Raw genomic sequence first — 16,020 nt, 5'->3', positions numbered from 1 at the left:
TTTCAAGATTTCTTGACAGGAAATCTTAATTCTTGATCAATTGATCATTTTTTCTTGTCTTGATCTTGTTATGATTTTTGACAATACAAAGACAGGAAAAGAACAGTGCTTGAATTTCGTGGAACACTAGTGAGACGTAACTTTTGCAATTTTTCAATGCTGATAAAGTTTAGAAAAATCAGAAACCCTACAAAGCAGGATTTAAATTTTTAAATTTATTACTTTATTATTCGGAAATAAAATTAACTAGACGCCCTCTGGTGATGACTTTTGAACTATGTCGAAAACAGTAAAGAAACTTTCGTAATGCCACATTTAACTGACATTTAATGAATTGTTCAACAATTTTGCGTGTATAGTGTTAATTACTTACAATAGAAAGAATTACTTTAAAAGTACGTGGTGGTAAATATTAGCGTTGACTTTGGTTCTGTAGTTTTTCATGGTATAAAGTGTTTATTGTTGGAACTTGAAAGTGGATAAAAAGTAAAAAATATTTAAATTTTGATTACAAAGTGTTATCAAACTGTTGTCTAATTAAAGATTATAAGTAATGGATCACAGCGAACATAAAGTTTGGCTCAAGAAACCAATAAATTAGTGAAGTGTTATGAATTTTAGGTTAGAATTTTCCACTGAAAAAATCATGAAATGCTGCGGTAAATCTACAAAACTACAATAGAGATTAACAACTGCTGATACATTTAAACGTAAATTATGCCAAAAGGTAGGTTTTTCAATGTCTTTGTAATAATTTTCCAATAAAGAAAGTGAACCAAACAGTGATCCGTTATTCGTGTTTTCCTCGTCATCTCTCATTTGTCAACATAAGTTTCTTGCATCAAAGATGCAATAATCATTCCGCATAGGCAATGTAATAATTGTGAAGCCCCAAAATTCGTACAACGCTCAAAATATACGAATAAACATTTTCCCGCCATTTATGGTTACTGTTTTCGACCTAGCTCAGTGGCGCCCCCAACGGTAATTTTACTTCCGAATTATTATGTTTCTTCCGCCTTGTAACATCGAACATCTAAATCTATAAGAGAATTTTTATTTTTTAACGACCAATGAATCAAAATCATTTAGAGAAAATCAAAAAACGATTTTGTCTCTCAAACAAGTTAGAAAATTTTCAATTTCTGCCAACTAGCACCGCGTTTCCCTGATGCAATTTTGCGAAAAATGACAAGAAAGAGGTAATAAATATGTCAAAGCAACCACTGCTTACCTTCCCGCATAATTCTCCGGATACGGAATAATAATGCCCTCCGGACTCGGTCTTGGCGAGTTTCCAATCCAGAAAAACGCATCAGGTCCTGTTCCATCATACGAGAATCCCTTTATGAAAATCGTGCTTTCGTCCACGGCATAAACAGTTCCCTTTATTCCATGGGCGAACTCCTGCAAAGGTCCAATGAGCCGGCCGTAGTAAGGTTCCGGGTGCCTTCCACCTAATCCTGCAACAAAAAATTATTCCTTCAACGCCTTTGCTCCACTTCTATAACCGGCGTAACCGAATCAATTTGCCGGTTACAGTGATCATTATTGGCGACACCCTCGTACAACCCAATAAAAATCCATATAATATATTGAGTTAGAGACGCAGTCTACTGATTTCCCCTTAGCCGCGGACGGGGGAGAGGTTTATAGCGTCGTGTTGTCGCATTTTTGGCGTTGTTATTGACCACGATTCTCGTTATCGGCTGATTGTAACTAACACGGTAATAAATTATCGTCGGATTGTGGTTTTTCAGCCGGAAATACAGCGTCTTTCATCGATGCAATATCAGAAAATCCAGAAACTCGCGCTTTGTATGAATATCACCGGATTTCCCCTGTAAAAACGCTAAAAGCCTTCATGTCTGCTTTTATTTGACCGGGTGTCTACCCTGCTGTCTATTATTCCCTCAATCGGCGTCTCTGCGTCATGTACCCGAATAAATTTCGTCGCGAGCGCGCTCAGAGCCCTTAACCTGGCATTCAAAACATCTCAACAGTAAAAATCTATACGGAAAAAGTTAGCACGACGTATATTATCCCCAGCACTCGAATCAAACTGCTGTAATCAAGTAGTTCATGTGCGAATGCGATAAGGATTCGGTAAAGGATCGATAGTGACGGTTTCAGGACTATAGCATGCTCGCTGTTAATCTCGTAATGTGTGCTCTAGTCCACCCTGGACTCCTCCGTCTCAAACAATCACCCTCACAAATTGCTCTCTAATCCCGCATTTAGCCGCACTACCATACAACAATTTATTGCCGCACCAGCAACAGGCAGCGGGATTTTCGCCCGGCGCATCCACCAAAATTCTCCAGAAATGACCGATAATTATGCTAGGGAAACGCTTCAAATAATATTGGCAGTGCATGTTTGGACGATGGCGAGTCGAAAATGCATAAAGGGAGATTTGGGATTTGTTTGCGCTGGGAGCGGATTGTTTTTAAATTACCAATAAATTTTATGGAGAACGCGAGCACTTGAACAGTTTTATTGTAATTCAAACTTGGACAGTTCACCTACAATCAATCGCAGAGCTTGAAAATTTAAATTATTTACTAGTTTTTAAAACACAATTGGGAACAAATCTGTAAATTTGATTGTTTATTCTTATTTTTTGTTTTTTGAAATTTTTGATTTCAAAAAAACAATTATGACAAAACTGTTGTTGGTATTTATGGCAAGATACTTTCACAAAATGTGTAAAAAGCCAAAATGTTTGGACCACAAAAAAATCGTTTCTAACTTTAATAACCTTTTTATCTACCAAATTTTAGTACCAGTAACTTCTTTCGTAATATTTGTGTGATACTTTTGGGCCTTACATTACTTTGATGTGTATTTATGTTAAAAATTTTTGAGCAAAAGGACTAAAATTTTGTCATTATAATTTATTTATCAACTACTATCCTAAGCTGTTCAATTATGAATGCAAACCTTTCGGGAAAAGTTGATTGTCAAAAAAGCCGGAAATTTCTCGGCAGTTTAGCAATATTATGTAGGTAAATGTCGGACAAGTTCAGACCGATTTTTTGAAAAAAACTATGCATTTTTGATTTACATAAATTTTGCTTAATAGACGATTTATCTTGCCATTCTCTATTTGCCTTTAAATTTTTGCTAAACTATTCCTTAACACACTGTTAATTTTTTAGAAATCTAAAAAAAATGTGCTTTATGTTTTTACGAAGATCAGGTGATTTTCCAATGATTTTCCATTCTTAATAAATTTACAGGTTCCAAGCTCCTGTACAACATTCTGAGCCCCAGCAAAAAATTATGCATGGTTTGTAATAATGTGTGTTGAAAAAATAATGTATTTTTTTTAATTTTTCAATCACAGCGTTATTTCGATTTTTTTTTTTTCAAAAAATAGTGAAAATACAGTTTTATGTTTTATTCAAATTGATCGGATTGTTTTTGCAATGATCAATGATCATTCAAGATCATATCGAATGTCAAATTTAAAAAGTAGATATCATATAAGATGGCGGACGGTACGGGCCCGCCAGTTTTAGGTCCGCTTGATTTTCCGAATCTTGAAAGTGAAAATTGTAACTTTTGCAGTAGACCAGTGCGTAATCGTGTTTTATGTGTGAAGTGTAAAAAAAGTTTTCATCCAAGTTGCCTGAACCAGGCTAATCAAGCTAAAAATCCGAAGTGTTTACATGAAAGAAATGCCGATACTGTGAACACCCCAGAGACCATGTTTTCTAACGACATAATAATTGAATTCTTGAAAAGCAGAGAATTTGGTGCAATCATTCAAAAAGCTGTCAGAGTTGAAACTGAGAAATTGCATAAAAAAATTGAATCATTAGAAAAGGAGGTTAGATTCCTTAAACGTAATGAGACAAGGACGAATGTCACAGAACCAATAGCACGAGAAGAAGATGAAAACATTTTGGTACCTGAAAAAGAACAATTGGCAAGAAACACCACTAAAAACAACACAACTGAAAAAGTTAAATTCGATTGGAGCAAAGAAGTTGAGGAGAATGACACCGATGCAAACATGGAAAACAACGAAAAATGGACCACTATTGTTAAGAAAAGAAATCTACGTAAAGTGAGTAATAATGGAAATACTTCCGGAAGTTCTGGTCGTAAAAAACAGCAAGTTATAGTTGGAGCCGCAAAATTAGATGAAACCGAAAATTTTTCCGCAGTTAAAAACCGAAAAGCGTGGTTTTACATAGGTAAAGTCGAAAAAGATATAGGTGAAAACAAATTAACCAATTATCTTAAAAGTAGACTACCACAAGCTGATATATCTCTAGAAAAACTTGTCTCTAAAGGTAAAAATGAAAGCTACAAATTTGGTCTTAAATTTGAGTACATGGATGAAGTGACTAAAGCAGAATTTTGGCCCGATGGTATTATATTGCGTAGGTGGAATTTTCCGAAAAACAAAGAAGCTGTAAATTTTCCAAAATCGCCTTTAATCAGCGTAACAACGTAAGTTTGAACCACTTTTCGTCCGATCAACCTAAAATTGAACAAAATATTCAACATTCACCCGATGAAGAAAAATTCCAAATTTATTACCAGAATGTGCGGGGTCTTCGGACTAAATTGAGCGAACTTTATAATAATATATTATGTGAACAGTACCCGGTTATAGTTTTAACAGAAACGTGGCTTAATCCTGATATAAATAATAGTGAATTTATTGACACAAATAAATATATGGTGTTCCGGAGTGATCGCTCACCTGAAGTGACAAACAAATTTAGAGGTGGTGGAGTGCTAATTGCTGTGGAGAAAAACTTTCCCTCCAATCAAGTACAGTGTGATGCAACAATGAGAGAAGAATTGTGGGTTTCCGTTTATGTGAATTCTAGTCAGCTTATTATTGGTGCAACTTATATTCCACCTAACGCAAATTTTGTGGAATATTCAAATCATTTAGACTCCCTGGCTCTTATGTCTACAAACTATCCGAATGCCGTATTATGTGTACTTGGTGACTATAATTTACCAGGTGTTAGTTGGTTAGTTGATACTGACTGTGATTACTTAGTGCCCAACAATGTATTTTCTGCTGCAGAGGAAATCATATGTGACAATTTTGCATACTTCGGTCTTTTTCAATATAATAATATTGCAAACGATAATGGTACTTTTTTGGATTTGACATTTTGTAATAATAGGCTTTTAGTAAGTAATGTTGAACCCATTCTTGCTATTGATAAACATCATCCACCTTTATGTGTTAATATCTGTGATATTATTGTACCTGATATACAACCAGAAATTGATATTTTTTATTTAGATTATAAGAATGCACCATATGATGTTATTAAAAGTTATTTATCTTCTATTGATTGGTCTGTTTTAGATAATTTTGTTGATATCAATAACTCTGTAGAATATTTTTATTCTCACATTTATTATATCCTAGATAACTTTATTACGATCAAATGTAAAAATGCGTCTAAAAATTTTCCTTCCTGGATTAACAAAACAACAAGATCTTTAATTGTAAAGAAGAAAATTGCTCACAAAAAATATAAGCGTAGTAGTCTGTTAAGTGATTATGAACAATTTTGTGTACTGAGAGATAAATGTAAAAATGCCACAAAGAACTGTAAAAAACAATTCCTTGATCAGGTAGAACAAAATATTATAACTAACAGTAGAGCATTTTGGTCATATGTTAAATCTAAAAATACTGTACAGGGTTATCCTAAAAAAATGTCGCTAAATGAAAATTCATGTGATTCTCCTAATGGTATTGTAAACCTTTTTGCCCATCATTTTGAATCTGTTTATCTTGATCAACCGAAGTTATCTGATTTAAATTTTTCTAAAAATAATCAAAATGCTGTATTTTTAAATAGCGTTGAAATTTTTGCTGATGTTATTTTTTCAAAATTGATACATCTAGATGACAACTATACAACCGGCCCTGATGGTATATCTCAAATGTTTTTAAAAAATTGTGCTTATGAATTGACATTGCCATTACAAATGCTGTTCAATAAATCTCTTGATCAGTCTCAATTTTCGGATATTTGGAAAATCTCATATATAGTGGCGGTCAGCTCGATTTGCGTGTGCGTCATCAATTTCATTTTTTCATTACCAACACAAAGCTGTAAAAAAATTATCAAAAACCATGCAAATTTATACAACTAAGAGGTATCTAAGGGTGGTATCCTTGAACACTAATTTACATGTGCACTTCGACAACACCGTCAAGTGTCACGTATTTGTCAAACTGACATTGACAGTAAATTATAGACGTCGTCGCATGGTTGTCGAAAGTGTTATCGGCGTTAATCGCAAGTATTTTCTGTTCGTTTATTGTGTTTTGTGATTTGCGTTTCGTTAGGTTTTTGATTCTGCGTTTATTAGTTCTTGTTTTGTGAATCTGTATTTTTTGTAACAACTCATAATTTAAACACTTCGTAACCTCAAAAAATATTTGATAGTTTGTCACCGCTATGCCCCTGCTATGTAAACGTAGTGACAGAAATGTCACATGACGCACACGCAAACGGAGCTGAGCGCTACCATATCAGACCTGTCTTTAAAAATGGTAGTCGTGTAAATATTTCCAACTATAGACCGATATGTACCCCATCGTATATATCAAAAGTTTTTGACTCCATTATGGCTGACATATCATTTTCTGTAAAACAATCTGTTATTGAAGAACAACATGGTTTTTTCAAGGGTCGCTCTACGATGACCAATCTTTTTCTGTTTACTGAATATATAACGTCAAATCTTGAAAATGGATTCCAAATTGATTGTATATATACTGATATGTCAAAAGCTTTTGATCGCATTTCCATTGAGTTATTAATATCAAAATTAGATAATTTAGGTTTTGGGGATCCAGTCCTTAGTTGGATTTATTCTTTTTTATCTAATCGTGTACAGTATGTAACTATAAATGGTGTTAAGTCTCGCGCAATTCACCCATCCACAGGTGTGCCTCAGGGGTCACATCTAGGCCCTATTCTTTTTTCTCTATATATAAATGATGTCAAAACAGCGATCGAAAGCTCTGAAATCCTTCTTTTTGCCGACGATGTAAAGATTTTTAAAGTTATTATAAATCCAAACGACTGTGATATATTACAACGTGATTTAAATAGTTTTTGTATGTGGTGTAAAAAAAATTTTTTAGAACTGAACATAAATAAATGTAAATCACTAAGATTTTCTAGAAAATTATATTACAATCTACCATCGTACTTTATATCAGGCAATCAACTTGAATGTGTCACTCATATTCGCGATTTAGGAGTTATTGTAGACAGCCAGTTAAGTTTTGACTATCACGTTAACCACATTTTGTCGAAAGCAAACAAAACATTAGGATTTATAATAAGACAGTGCTCTGATTTTTCAAGTTTGCGTGTTGTAATGTTATTATATAATTGTTATGTTCGTCCAATTTCGGAATACTGCACAATTATTTGGCAACCTTGTTATAATGTTCATATTAATCGAATTGAAAATGTTCAGAAAAAATTTGTTAAATTTGTATGTTACAAATTTAACATATTTTATGACAAAAATAATTATATAAACATTTTAAGTTATTTAGGACTATCCTTACTATCTTCTCGTAGAATATTTTATGACGCGTCGTTCGTATATCGTATATTGTCTGGTAATGTAAATTGTAATCCTATTCTTCCGCTATTTTCAATAAATATACCCGTTTGTAACGTTAGAGAGCCTAGAATGCTTGTAGTGCCTTACCACCGTACCAATTATGGGAAAAATTCTGTATCTTCTAGGCTGTCTAAAACATGCAACGTACTTTCTGGTAAATTAGATTTTATAGGTTTACCTAAAAATAGATTTCTAAAAGATTTAAAAACTGTTATTGAACATAGTGAACTTAGCTCTTTTAATAATTAACACTTTATTTTATATTAACTGTATTGTACCTATCTGTGTTTGTATTTATCTTTGTATTTTATATATCACTTGTACTTGGCGTGGCCGTTAATAAACATTATTATTATTATTATTACTAGTTACTGAGCTTGGTCAAAATAATGATATTCTTGGTACAGTGACGATCAAAAAGAATGACACTCTTACCAACCGGGCGATCGTAACTGTACCTATTAACTGAAATTCAAAATTTTAATAGTGTTTTGATTACGAAATAACTTGGTAACTAAAACTTGTGCAGGAATTCTTTTGCTATTTGTTATCTATTATTTGGAAAACGCCTGTAAGTGATAACCATATATTTATTAAGAGTCAAAAAAGACTTACCGTACTCGTGCGTACGTTAACTATCATTAACACGCAATCTTTTAATATTTCATTAGGTTTGTCAATATTGCTCAGTTTTACAAATCATAATACACATATTGCATGTTTGAGTTAAACGACGGTTTAATAACATTTATATGTAGGTATTTGGTTTGTCGTTTATATTGCGAGTGAAACAACAAAGGCTAAACGTCCAGGTAAACCGAACCATCCCGTTTGTTAACTGGAAGCCCGTTTTTAATTAGAATTCCGAGTCGGTCGGTTTAAAATGTTTAATTTCGCCGACATGTTTGCTTAGCATACAATTTTCCGTCATAAAATAACAGAACAGAGTGGCATGTTGTTCCCCCGGTCTTCTTTCAATGTAATCTGCATGAAAAGATTGACAGATAGCTTTGAAGTGCAAACAAGCTCCCTTATATCCCTCCCAAATCTCGGCGAAAAGCGCAAAACGAAATAAGGAACTGTTTTATATCTTTTAAGTGTTTTATGGATGTAGAACGTCCGGAACGATCCCAGTTAAGTCCTCTAAAAATCTCGTTTCGTCGAAAGCAATAATTAGAGTAAAACGGTTCGAGAAAACGTCCACGCGACGAAGATAAATCATAATATCGGGATCGGTATTGATTGACGGAGGGGCATTTCGAGGCATTTCCGCAATTTCCCGAGTGCGTCGACAGGATTCGAAGTGTCAAGAGTCACAATAAACGACATAATCGAGTCTTGATATCTCGATTGGGATCAACAATGGCCGGGGCGATGCCATCACGGCGCAATTTCGGCTCGCGACCTTTTCACAAACAATTATTTCCATTGTGCATCGATTAGAAATGCGTGGATTGGCGGAAAGTGAAAATGGAAATACTTCCGTGTGCGAAAAGTCGGTTTTTGCTTTTAGAGGGTATGTGGAATTCTTCACAGTGAGTGGGTAAAAGCGTGACGGCGGCGGCCACCGCCACCGCCGCCACCGAACGCTACAAACGATGGACGAATATGCCGCGGGGGATTCCGCACAATAGATGACGCATCGATCCAATGACGTATTCATTTGTCTTCTGCCTCATTGCGGCCCCCGTTCTGCTACTACACTCTACTCGAGGCGACTCGAGAATAGACTATGTCAAAACCATCATAATTATTTCAGATTTTCTCGGAAAATCCTGACCATGGACGAATTTACGTACTCTTAGTTCAGCGCTTTTCTTAGTCATTTCTATGCACGAAAAAAAAAACTTACAACTCGAAATTAATTTGTTGTAAAAACTCAAAAAATTAATTGAAACTAAGCCAAAACCATACTTGTAGATTTGCTTTCCTTTCCTTTCCTTTCCGGAAATCCCTATTTAAAATTTTTAAAATTGCACTTTGTGGTGAAGGTAAGAAGTTTAGGGTTTTAATTCAAAAGTGGTCGCTAATATTCCGTGAAAAGCCAAATATCTATAATAAATTCTGAAAAATTTAAACCTAAACCAAGAAAATGGTTAAAGCATAAACACAATCAAATTAAAAATCTGATGGATACGAAATAAAAACCTGAAAAAATCTTAGTAAAAATTATGAAAAACTGAAATAAATCTGACCAAAAAACATGAAAAATCCAATTCAAAAAATAAATCAAATTCATATAGTACAAAATTTAAAGAAATCTTACTGCTTTTAACTAAAACTTTGTAGGTATCAGAATTCTTACTCACACTTTAATGAGTTTAATTATACAAAGAATTTTTTTATTAATAGTATATGAGTACACAGTCCAGAGAAAAATACATCAGTTTCATAGGGTAGGCAGTCACCTTATTAAGGCTTAAGATACACCAAAGCCAAAAAAACTGTGGTTTAGGAAAAGTAAGGAACATACTCGTACTTTACATTTTATTTTATTTATACACAATGCGCTATATTATATTAATAAAAGACGCATTGTATGTTTAAAATCGAATAATCTAATAAATCAAAATTTAAAAAATGTCAACATCTTTAACAACTCATCACGATGGAATTTTTACATTTTCAGCCATTCCATTTTACGTTTTTGGCTTAGATTTTATTGTGGCAAATAAAATTAAGAAACTGGTGTTTTTACAGATCTTGCCAAAAAAATATGGTAATAATTGGCTCTTTGAATTAACCAATCAATTAAAGATGTGCAAAGTGTAAAGAGTGGATCATTTTTTTCGCCATTTTGTAACTACTTTTCTATAAAGTAGGCCAATAAAAATTGAGAAAGTGGTTTATCTTCAGAGAGCAACCATTCCATTTTTACGGACAGGATACAGAATTTTTTTGATTTTATTTTCAGTTTTCGTAAATATTAATCAGTATCAATAGAAGTGAATTTTTCTTTATAGGAACTTAGTTAAAATACGAGCAGCAAAAAGAAATAGGAATTGATGACGGACGGGACACAAAAAATATCTCCATTTTGGACAAGACATGACGGACAGGAAAAAAAATTCGGAGAGATTTTAATTTTTAGTCTTTAACAATATCACAGTGGAAATTAAAAATTATTATTGAGCTTGTTTAACGACGTAAGAAATAAGAATAACATTTATATGTTGCAATAACGTACGGGACATCCAAATTTTCAAAAATATAAAAGTAACATTGCTTATCAATATATTTACCGATTTACATTTTCTAAATTACCAGAAACTAAAAAAACACTCTTCAAAAATTATTAAACTGTTGAACTACGTCAGCTGTTAATAAAAATAAATAAAATAAATAAAATAAATAAAATAAATAAAATAAATAAAATAAATAAAATAAATAAAATAAATAAAATAAATAAAATAAATAAAATAAATAAAATAAATAAAATAAATAAAATAAATAAAATAAATAAAACAAGTAAAATAAAAAAACAAAACATAAATGAAAAAATAAAATAATCGTATACGGTTTTTTTCATAATCAGGTTTCAATAATTCGGTCTTCTGTCCATTGTGATACCTATAATTAAATAATTTCTGAAGTATCCCATTCCTAAAACAGCTATCTAATTTGCGTGCAAGCAAAATCGCTTTATTTTTGACTCCCAAATTCGTTGTTTTCGCGATGAGACTCGACGTAACCGCAATAACAAATTTCTCATGACCTCAACGCAACTTTCACAGCGGGCAGGGCACTGTCCTTAGTGTTCTATATGATTCCGAGGTTACTCACCTGAATTTCGTAATAAATATTCGACATAATATTATTCTAGCAACACAGGAAAAAGATAATCTTGCTAGATTGTGAACAATTTTAACAACCTTTTCTCCGAAGATCTAATTTAAATAATGTACAGAGTGGTTATTTATTAGACCAGCGGTACTAGTTATAGTAAAGTACAAGTAGGGGAATTGGTCCTAAATTTTCGCGATGTACAGGTTTGGCTTTCAGCCCCTTCTACTTCCATTAACTGATTAAAATAAAGCATTTTGTTGGGATTAAAACCGGGGCGTTCTGTACTGGGGTTTCCTCCAAGGATCTAAGTGTCAACATATGTAATCGTTTTTATATCAGTCGGAAAATCAATGTCTGGACATTGCTTGTCCGACTATCTCGAATAAAGAGGAAAGGAAAATGCCGACAGGATGTCACACGGTGCAAAAGTTGGGAAAAATTACTATTTATGTTGATTCTCAGATAAAAAGTAGGAACTAGGAAGATAAGTGGTTTTGAGAATAACCCACGAATTTTTTAAGATTTAATTAGTTGCCAGCTAGGAATTGACCTCCCAAGAAATGCAAATGAATGCACGTTCGACTTTCTCATCTCACCTTGACATTGTATTCTTTTGAATTTCTAGGTCAAAGACTCGCTCAGATCTCGATTTAAATCAGTATTGATTAGCAAAGTTGGGCCACAAAGCCGTTTCTTGATCCCCCGATCAATGAAATAATCCCTTAACGATTTACTCCTCTGTTAATTAAAATTTGCACATCTTGATTGTCTCGCTCAGATGAAAAAACCTCTGCGTATTCAGAACGTCGAGTTACACTTGAAATTGAGGCTCGTTAGGTTTTATTAGTTCTCTTACTTTCATATAGCCCAGAGACAGCCTCCATCCCTTTTCAACAAGTTTTCAAGTTTGATTTGGCTTGGAGTGAAGTCTATATTAGTGTTTGCGAACGTTGTGGTTATATGTTGACTTTCAACTTGGAACTTGATATCGCCCTCTCATCCCCTACACGCCGTTTAGTCGCCTTCTCGATCAAACACAAAAATAAATTGACAACTATTTGACTGTTTGCAAAATTCCAGTAAAAACTCCAAATTCTCAGTATCTAAACCCAAAATGTTCATCTGCTGCCCCGAAAAAGAAGCCAAAAAGCGCTGCAACAAACTGGGCGATTTGAAGCAACTCGTCGAAGCCATCGAGGAAAAAATGATGGTCCCCTGTACCATGGTCTGTCCCATCTGTGGGCCTCCGTGCGCTATCACGCTCCCGTGCCCCCCTGAGGAGCCAAAAGAGCCCCCAGGCCCCCCCATACCCCCCAATGTGATGGTTTGCTACAAGAGCGAGAGGCACGACAAGAAGAAGAATGGCAGAACTGTTAAAAAAACGAACGCTTTGAAACGCACGAAAAGAGCGAAATCGAGAGAGCTGAGGGCTAGTATCCTCTACCAAGGGTGTGACTGTGAGAAACGCAATGGACTTCAGGATGATTGCAGGAGAACTGGGTGTCATGGCTCCCCAGAATGTCTGACAAAACCGGAGCCGATTTGTGGCCCCAGTGAGTTCAGTAATGGCAAACATTTAGGGAAAAAATCCGGGGGTTATGTGAGTTCAAGTGGGGAAGTTGTTGATGCTGGTGATGACGAAGGGAATGAGAAAGTTAGCGTCTATTATAATTGTTATCCTGCAGCGATTAAGTGTTAAAAGTGCGTCCGGTTTTTTCATGATGTAATTAAGTCGAAATAAGAATTTTCAAGCAAATCAGGCTCGCTTTAATTATATCCAGTAATAATAATAATGAAATCATCGGAAATAATAAATGAGGTAACCACAAGGGAACTGGGAGAGGTTGCTGGTTCTTAAAAACCGCATTTTTAACTTAACTTCTTCCGTTCCAAAATAACAATAACAGTACTATTTTATAATACAGAAACAATCAAAGCGTCCATGTATTAATTCTAGCTTATTCCTGTCGGTATTTAAATAACAATCGTTCCACAACTTAAAAAAATGATTTACTGCTTCTTTCAATTTTCATTATTTAAAATAATTAAATTATTTTTACAGACATTTGATCTACTCAAAAGTGGACTAAAAATATTACAGTTTTAATTCATATCTACACTTAAGATAACATGACTTTGTAGTGAAGTATAAATATACATATACGTGTGTTAAAAAAAATAATATAATAATACAAAAGAAAAAAATAATAAGACCATTACTTATTTTTAACCAAATAAGTAACATAAATATAGGTAGTAGAAGATACAAAATGGAGAAAATAAACAGTTTTCAGTCAGAAAATGGTCAGGTCAGGTCAGGTCAGTTCAGGTTTAAAGTTAAAACGTCTGTATAGAATTACTACATTTTTATTACTTGTCTTTCTTTTAAAACTTTAAAATTAGAAACTAACTGAAGAAAACATATATTAGTTTAATGTTATTTACAACAGATAAAAAATAAAAACATGTTTATTCTGTGTGAGGAAGTTTTGACAACGTTTTTGCATTTTGAATGCAAAACATTCAGATTATTAGAGCAATTTTAAGCCAGGTTGAGTCTAATTCGAAAAATAAAATGTTGTATTCAACTCATTTTCATGTAAATTTTTGCTTAACAAAGTTTCCGTTTTACACTCAAACTTGTTAAATAAATAATAATTACCTATTAAAATTTATTAATTCTTTATTTATTTAGGGTTATAACTTATAATAGATAAAAACAGTACCACCCAATTAGTTAATTTAATTACAACCCGAATTTCGACCCTATTTTAAGATCACCCTCAGGGGCTCTTTATTTATTGATCGTTTAACAACGGTTTGTGACAAAATGAAATAACTTTAATCTAAAAAAAGTTACATTACAAACTAATTATTAATTAATTACTCATGTATGACAAGAATTTCAAATAAGTATAAATAATAGGAACAGTTTTAACTTGAAAACAATGAGACGATATTTGATACATAAAATTAGAAAACTTTTACATATGTCTAAAAAAAATCAAGTCAAGAATTAAGTGGAACCGAAAAACGATCTCCTTTTAGCTTATTTAATACTTAGTTATTTATCGAAGCGAACTTAACCATTTTTTATTTGCGAAAAGAAGATTGAATTTTTCGACCAAATTGGTGAACAATTTTTTTCTTCAGAGAACAATGACCTGATAAGTTTTAACTTTACTTTTTTACTTATGACCGACTTATGACTGTTGCCATATAGATTTAATAGATAACTTGTCGCTTCTAAAAATTGGTGGATAATCCTACATTCAAAGTAGGTACTTTAAAGTTCCTTTTTAAAAAATGTTTTAGGTATACTACTTAAGGAGCTCAAATATCGACATAAGTACTCTCTAAAACTATATGGAAATATGCTTTCTTCAAAACTTTAATACAGGGTCATTCAAAAGTATCCGATGTTTTTTTTTGCAACCGTATTAATTGTTGATTTTTTGTTTCCGATGTTGTTGGATTTAATTCATAGTAAGATCTGCCGTTTTGGTTAACTAGATTTAAGAAAAAATGATCTGAAAGGCCAAAAAACAAAACCAAAAAATTGACCTCTTCAGAAGCTGTAATATCGTGAAAAAAGCTCAAACAATTTTTTCTAATGGGAATGTCTTTCATTTACTGATTTTTAATTGGAATTAAAAAAATCGCTTTAAACTGATTAAACGAGTATTTTCCAAAATCGTGTGGTACCTGCAGAGGCGAAGAGAAGAAGAGCTAAAAAGGGTCGAAGCATCGTGTCGTGGGTTATGGTCACAAACTTCACAAACTCTACATTCACAAATTCACTTTCTATACAACCGAACAAAAAATAAACAATAATAATCGAAAGAATCACTTAAACATTACATGTCAGTACCGGAGGTACCTGCGGCCAGGCTAGCGTTTGCAAACGCGGGAAACGGACTGCCTTCGGCCGGCGGCGCGGCGGCGGCTCTCTCCGGGGCGGGAAAGCGGAGGCGTTCCCCTCAAAACGACGCCCACCATATCCCTGCTACTGTTACAGGAGCAGGAACAGCGCCGGCTGCAGGAGCGCGCCCGCTCCGGGACGCGAAAAATCATCAAAATTAACGCTTTTTCCTCCTATTTATTTTGCCCCGGATTTAAGCGAAATTATGGCACCTGCCGGAGTCTCGATTCCGGGCACGGAGCGATCGCCGCACCGCAAGAACCATGTCGTTGTTGACAAGTGACCGAATCGATACCGGATTTTTGGCTTTGATTGATCTATCGGCTTGTTGGCGCACTGGACTGTGGCTTTTCGTCATTTATTTAGGGAGACACGTGGCAAAAAGTTTATCGCAGGGTTTCCGGCAAGAGTCGCTTTCACAAGACGATAAATTAAAGGCGAAGGTGTAATTAGATGGACATCGAACCAAAAGACTTCCTCAAACAGTTTTTACTTTTTTAACAGTATTAATAACTTATATTTGAATAAATAAAGAGAGGATTATAATGTCAATTAACGGTAATATTTAAGCATCACTTTCAACTGTTGCTTGTAAGTTTTAGCAATTTTACCGAGTGGGTAACTCGATAAGTGTTCGAAACAGTTGGGTGAAGCAACACCTTTTATGTAAA

The 16,020-nt window shown here is 33.9% G+C and overlaps 2 protein-coding genes and 1 long non-coding RNA gene across 5 annotated transcripts in view; 1 reads left to right on the top strand and 2 right to left on the bottom strand.

The window, feature by feature from the left end:
• Positions 1–16,020, bottom strand: part of LOC661990 (uncharacterized protein) — a 42,552-nt gene that overhangs the window by 16,617 nt on the left and 9,915 nt on the right. For 2 of the 3 annotated variants that reach the window (XM_064354693.1, XM_064354694.1), the window contains exon 2: positions 1,235–1,463. In XM_064354693.1, the coding sequence (XP_064210763.1) occupies positions 1,235–1,463 (229 nt within the window). Of the gene's footprint in view, positions 1–1,234; positions 1,464–15,132; positions 15,376–16,020 lie in introns of those variants that run through there. The other variant, XM_008199347.3, reaches the window with a different exon arrangement.
• LOC135265466 (uncharacterized) lies at positions 7,494–8,002 on the bottom strand. Its single transcript, XR_010333147.1, has 2 exons — positions 7,820–8,002; positions 7,494–7,771 (listed from the first exon to the last, which is right to left on the bottom strand). It is a non-coding gene; the product is annotated as an uncharacterized LOC135265466 (long non-coding RNA).
• On the top strand, positions 12,443–13,183 carry LOC107398615 (uncharacterized). The gene has a single exon (XM_015983268.2). The coding sequence runs from the start codon at positions 12,542–12,544 to the stop codon at positions 13,124–13,126; it is 585 nt and encodes a 194-aa protein (XP_015838754.1). The 5' UTR covers positions 12,443–12,541; the 3' UTR covers positions 13,127–13,183.

The sequence above is a fragment of the Tribolium castaneum genome, chromosome 2 (assembly GCF_031307605.1).
Source record: "Tribolium castaneum strain GA2 chromosome 2, icTriCast1.1, whole genome shotgun sequence".
Taxonomy (NCBI): Eukaryota; Metazoa; Arthropoda; class Insecta; order Coleoptera; family Tenebrionidae; genus Tribolium; species Tribolium castaneum.
Note: the sequence above shows the minus strand (reverse complement) of the source record. Positions and strands in the feature narration are given on the sequence as shown.

Excerpts from the sequence above, each read along its gene's own strand:
- LOC107398615 (XM_015983268.2), top strand. The coding sequence starts at position 12,542 with ATGTTCATCTGCTGCCCCGAAAAAGAAGCCAAAAAGCGCTGCAACAAA.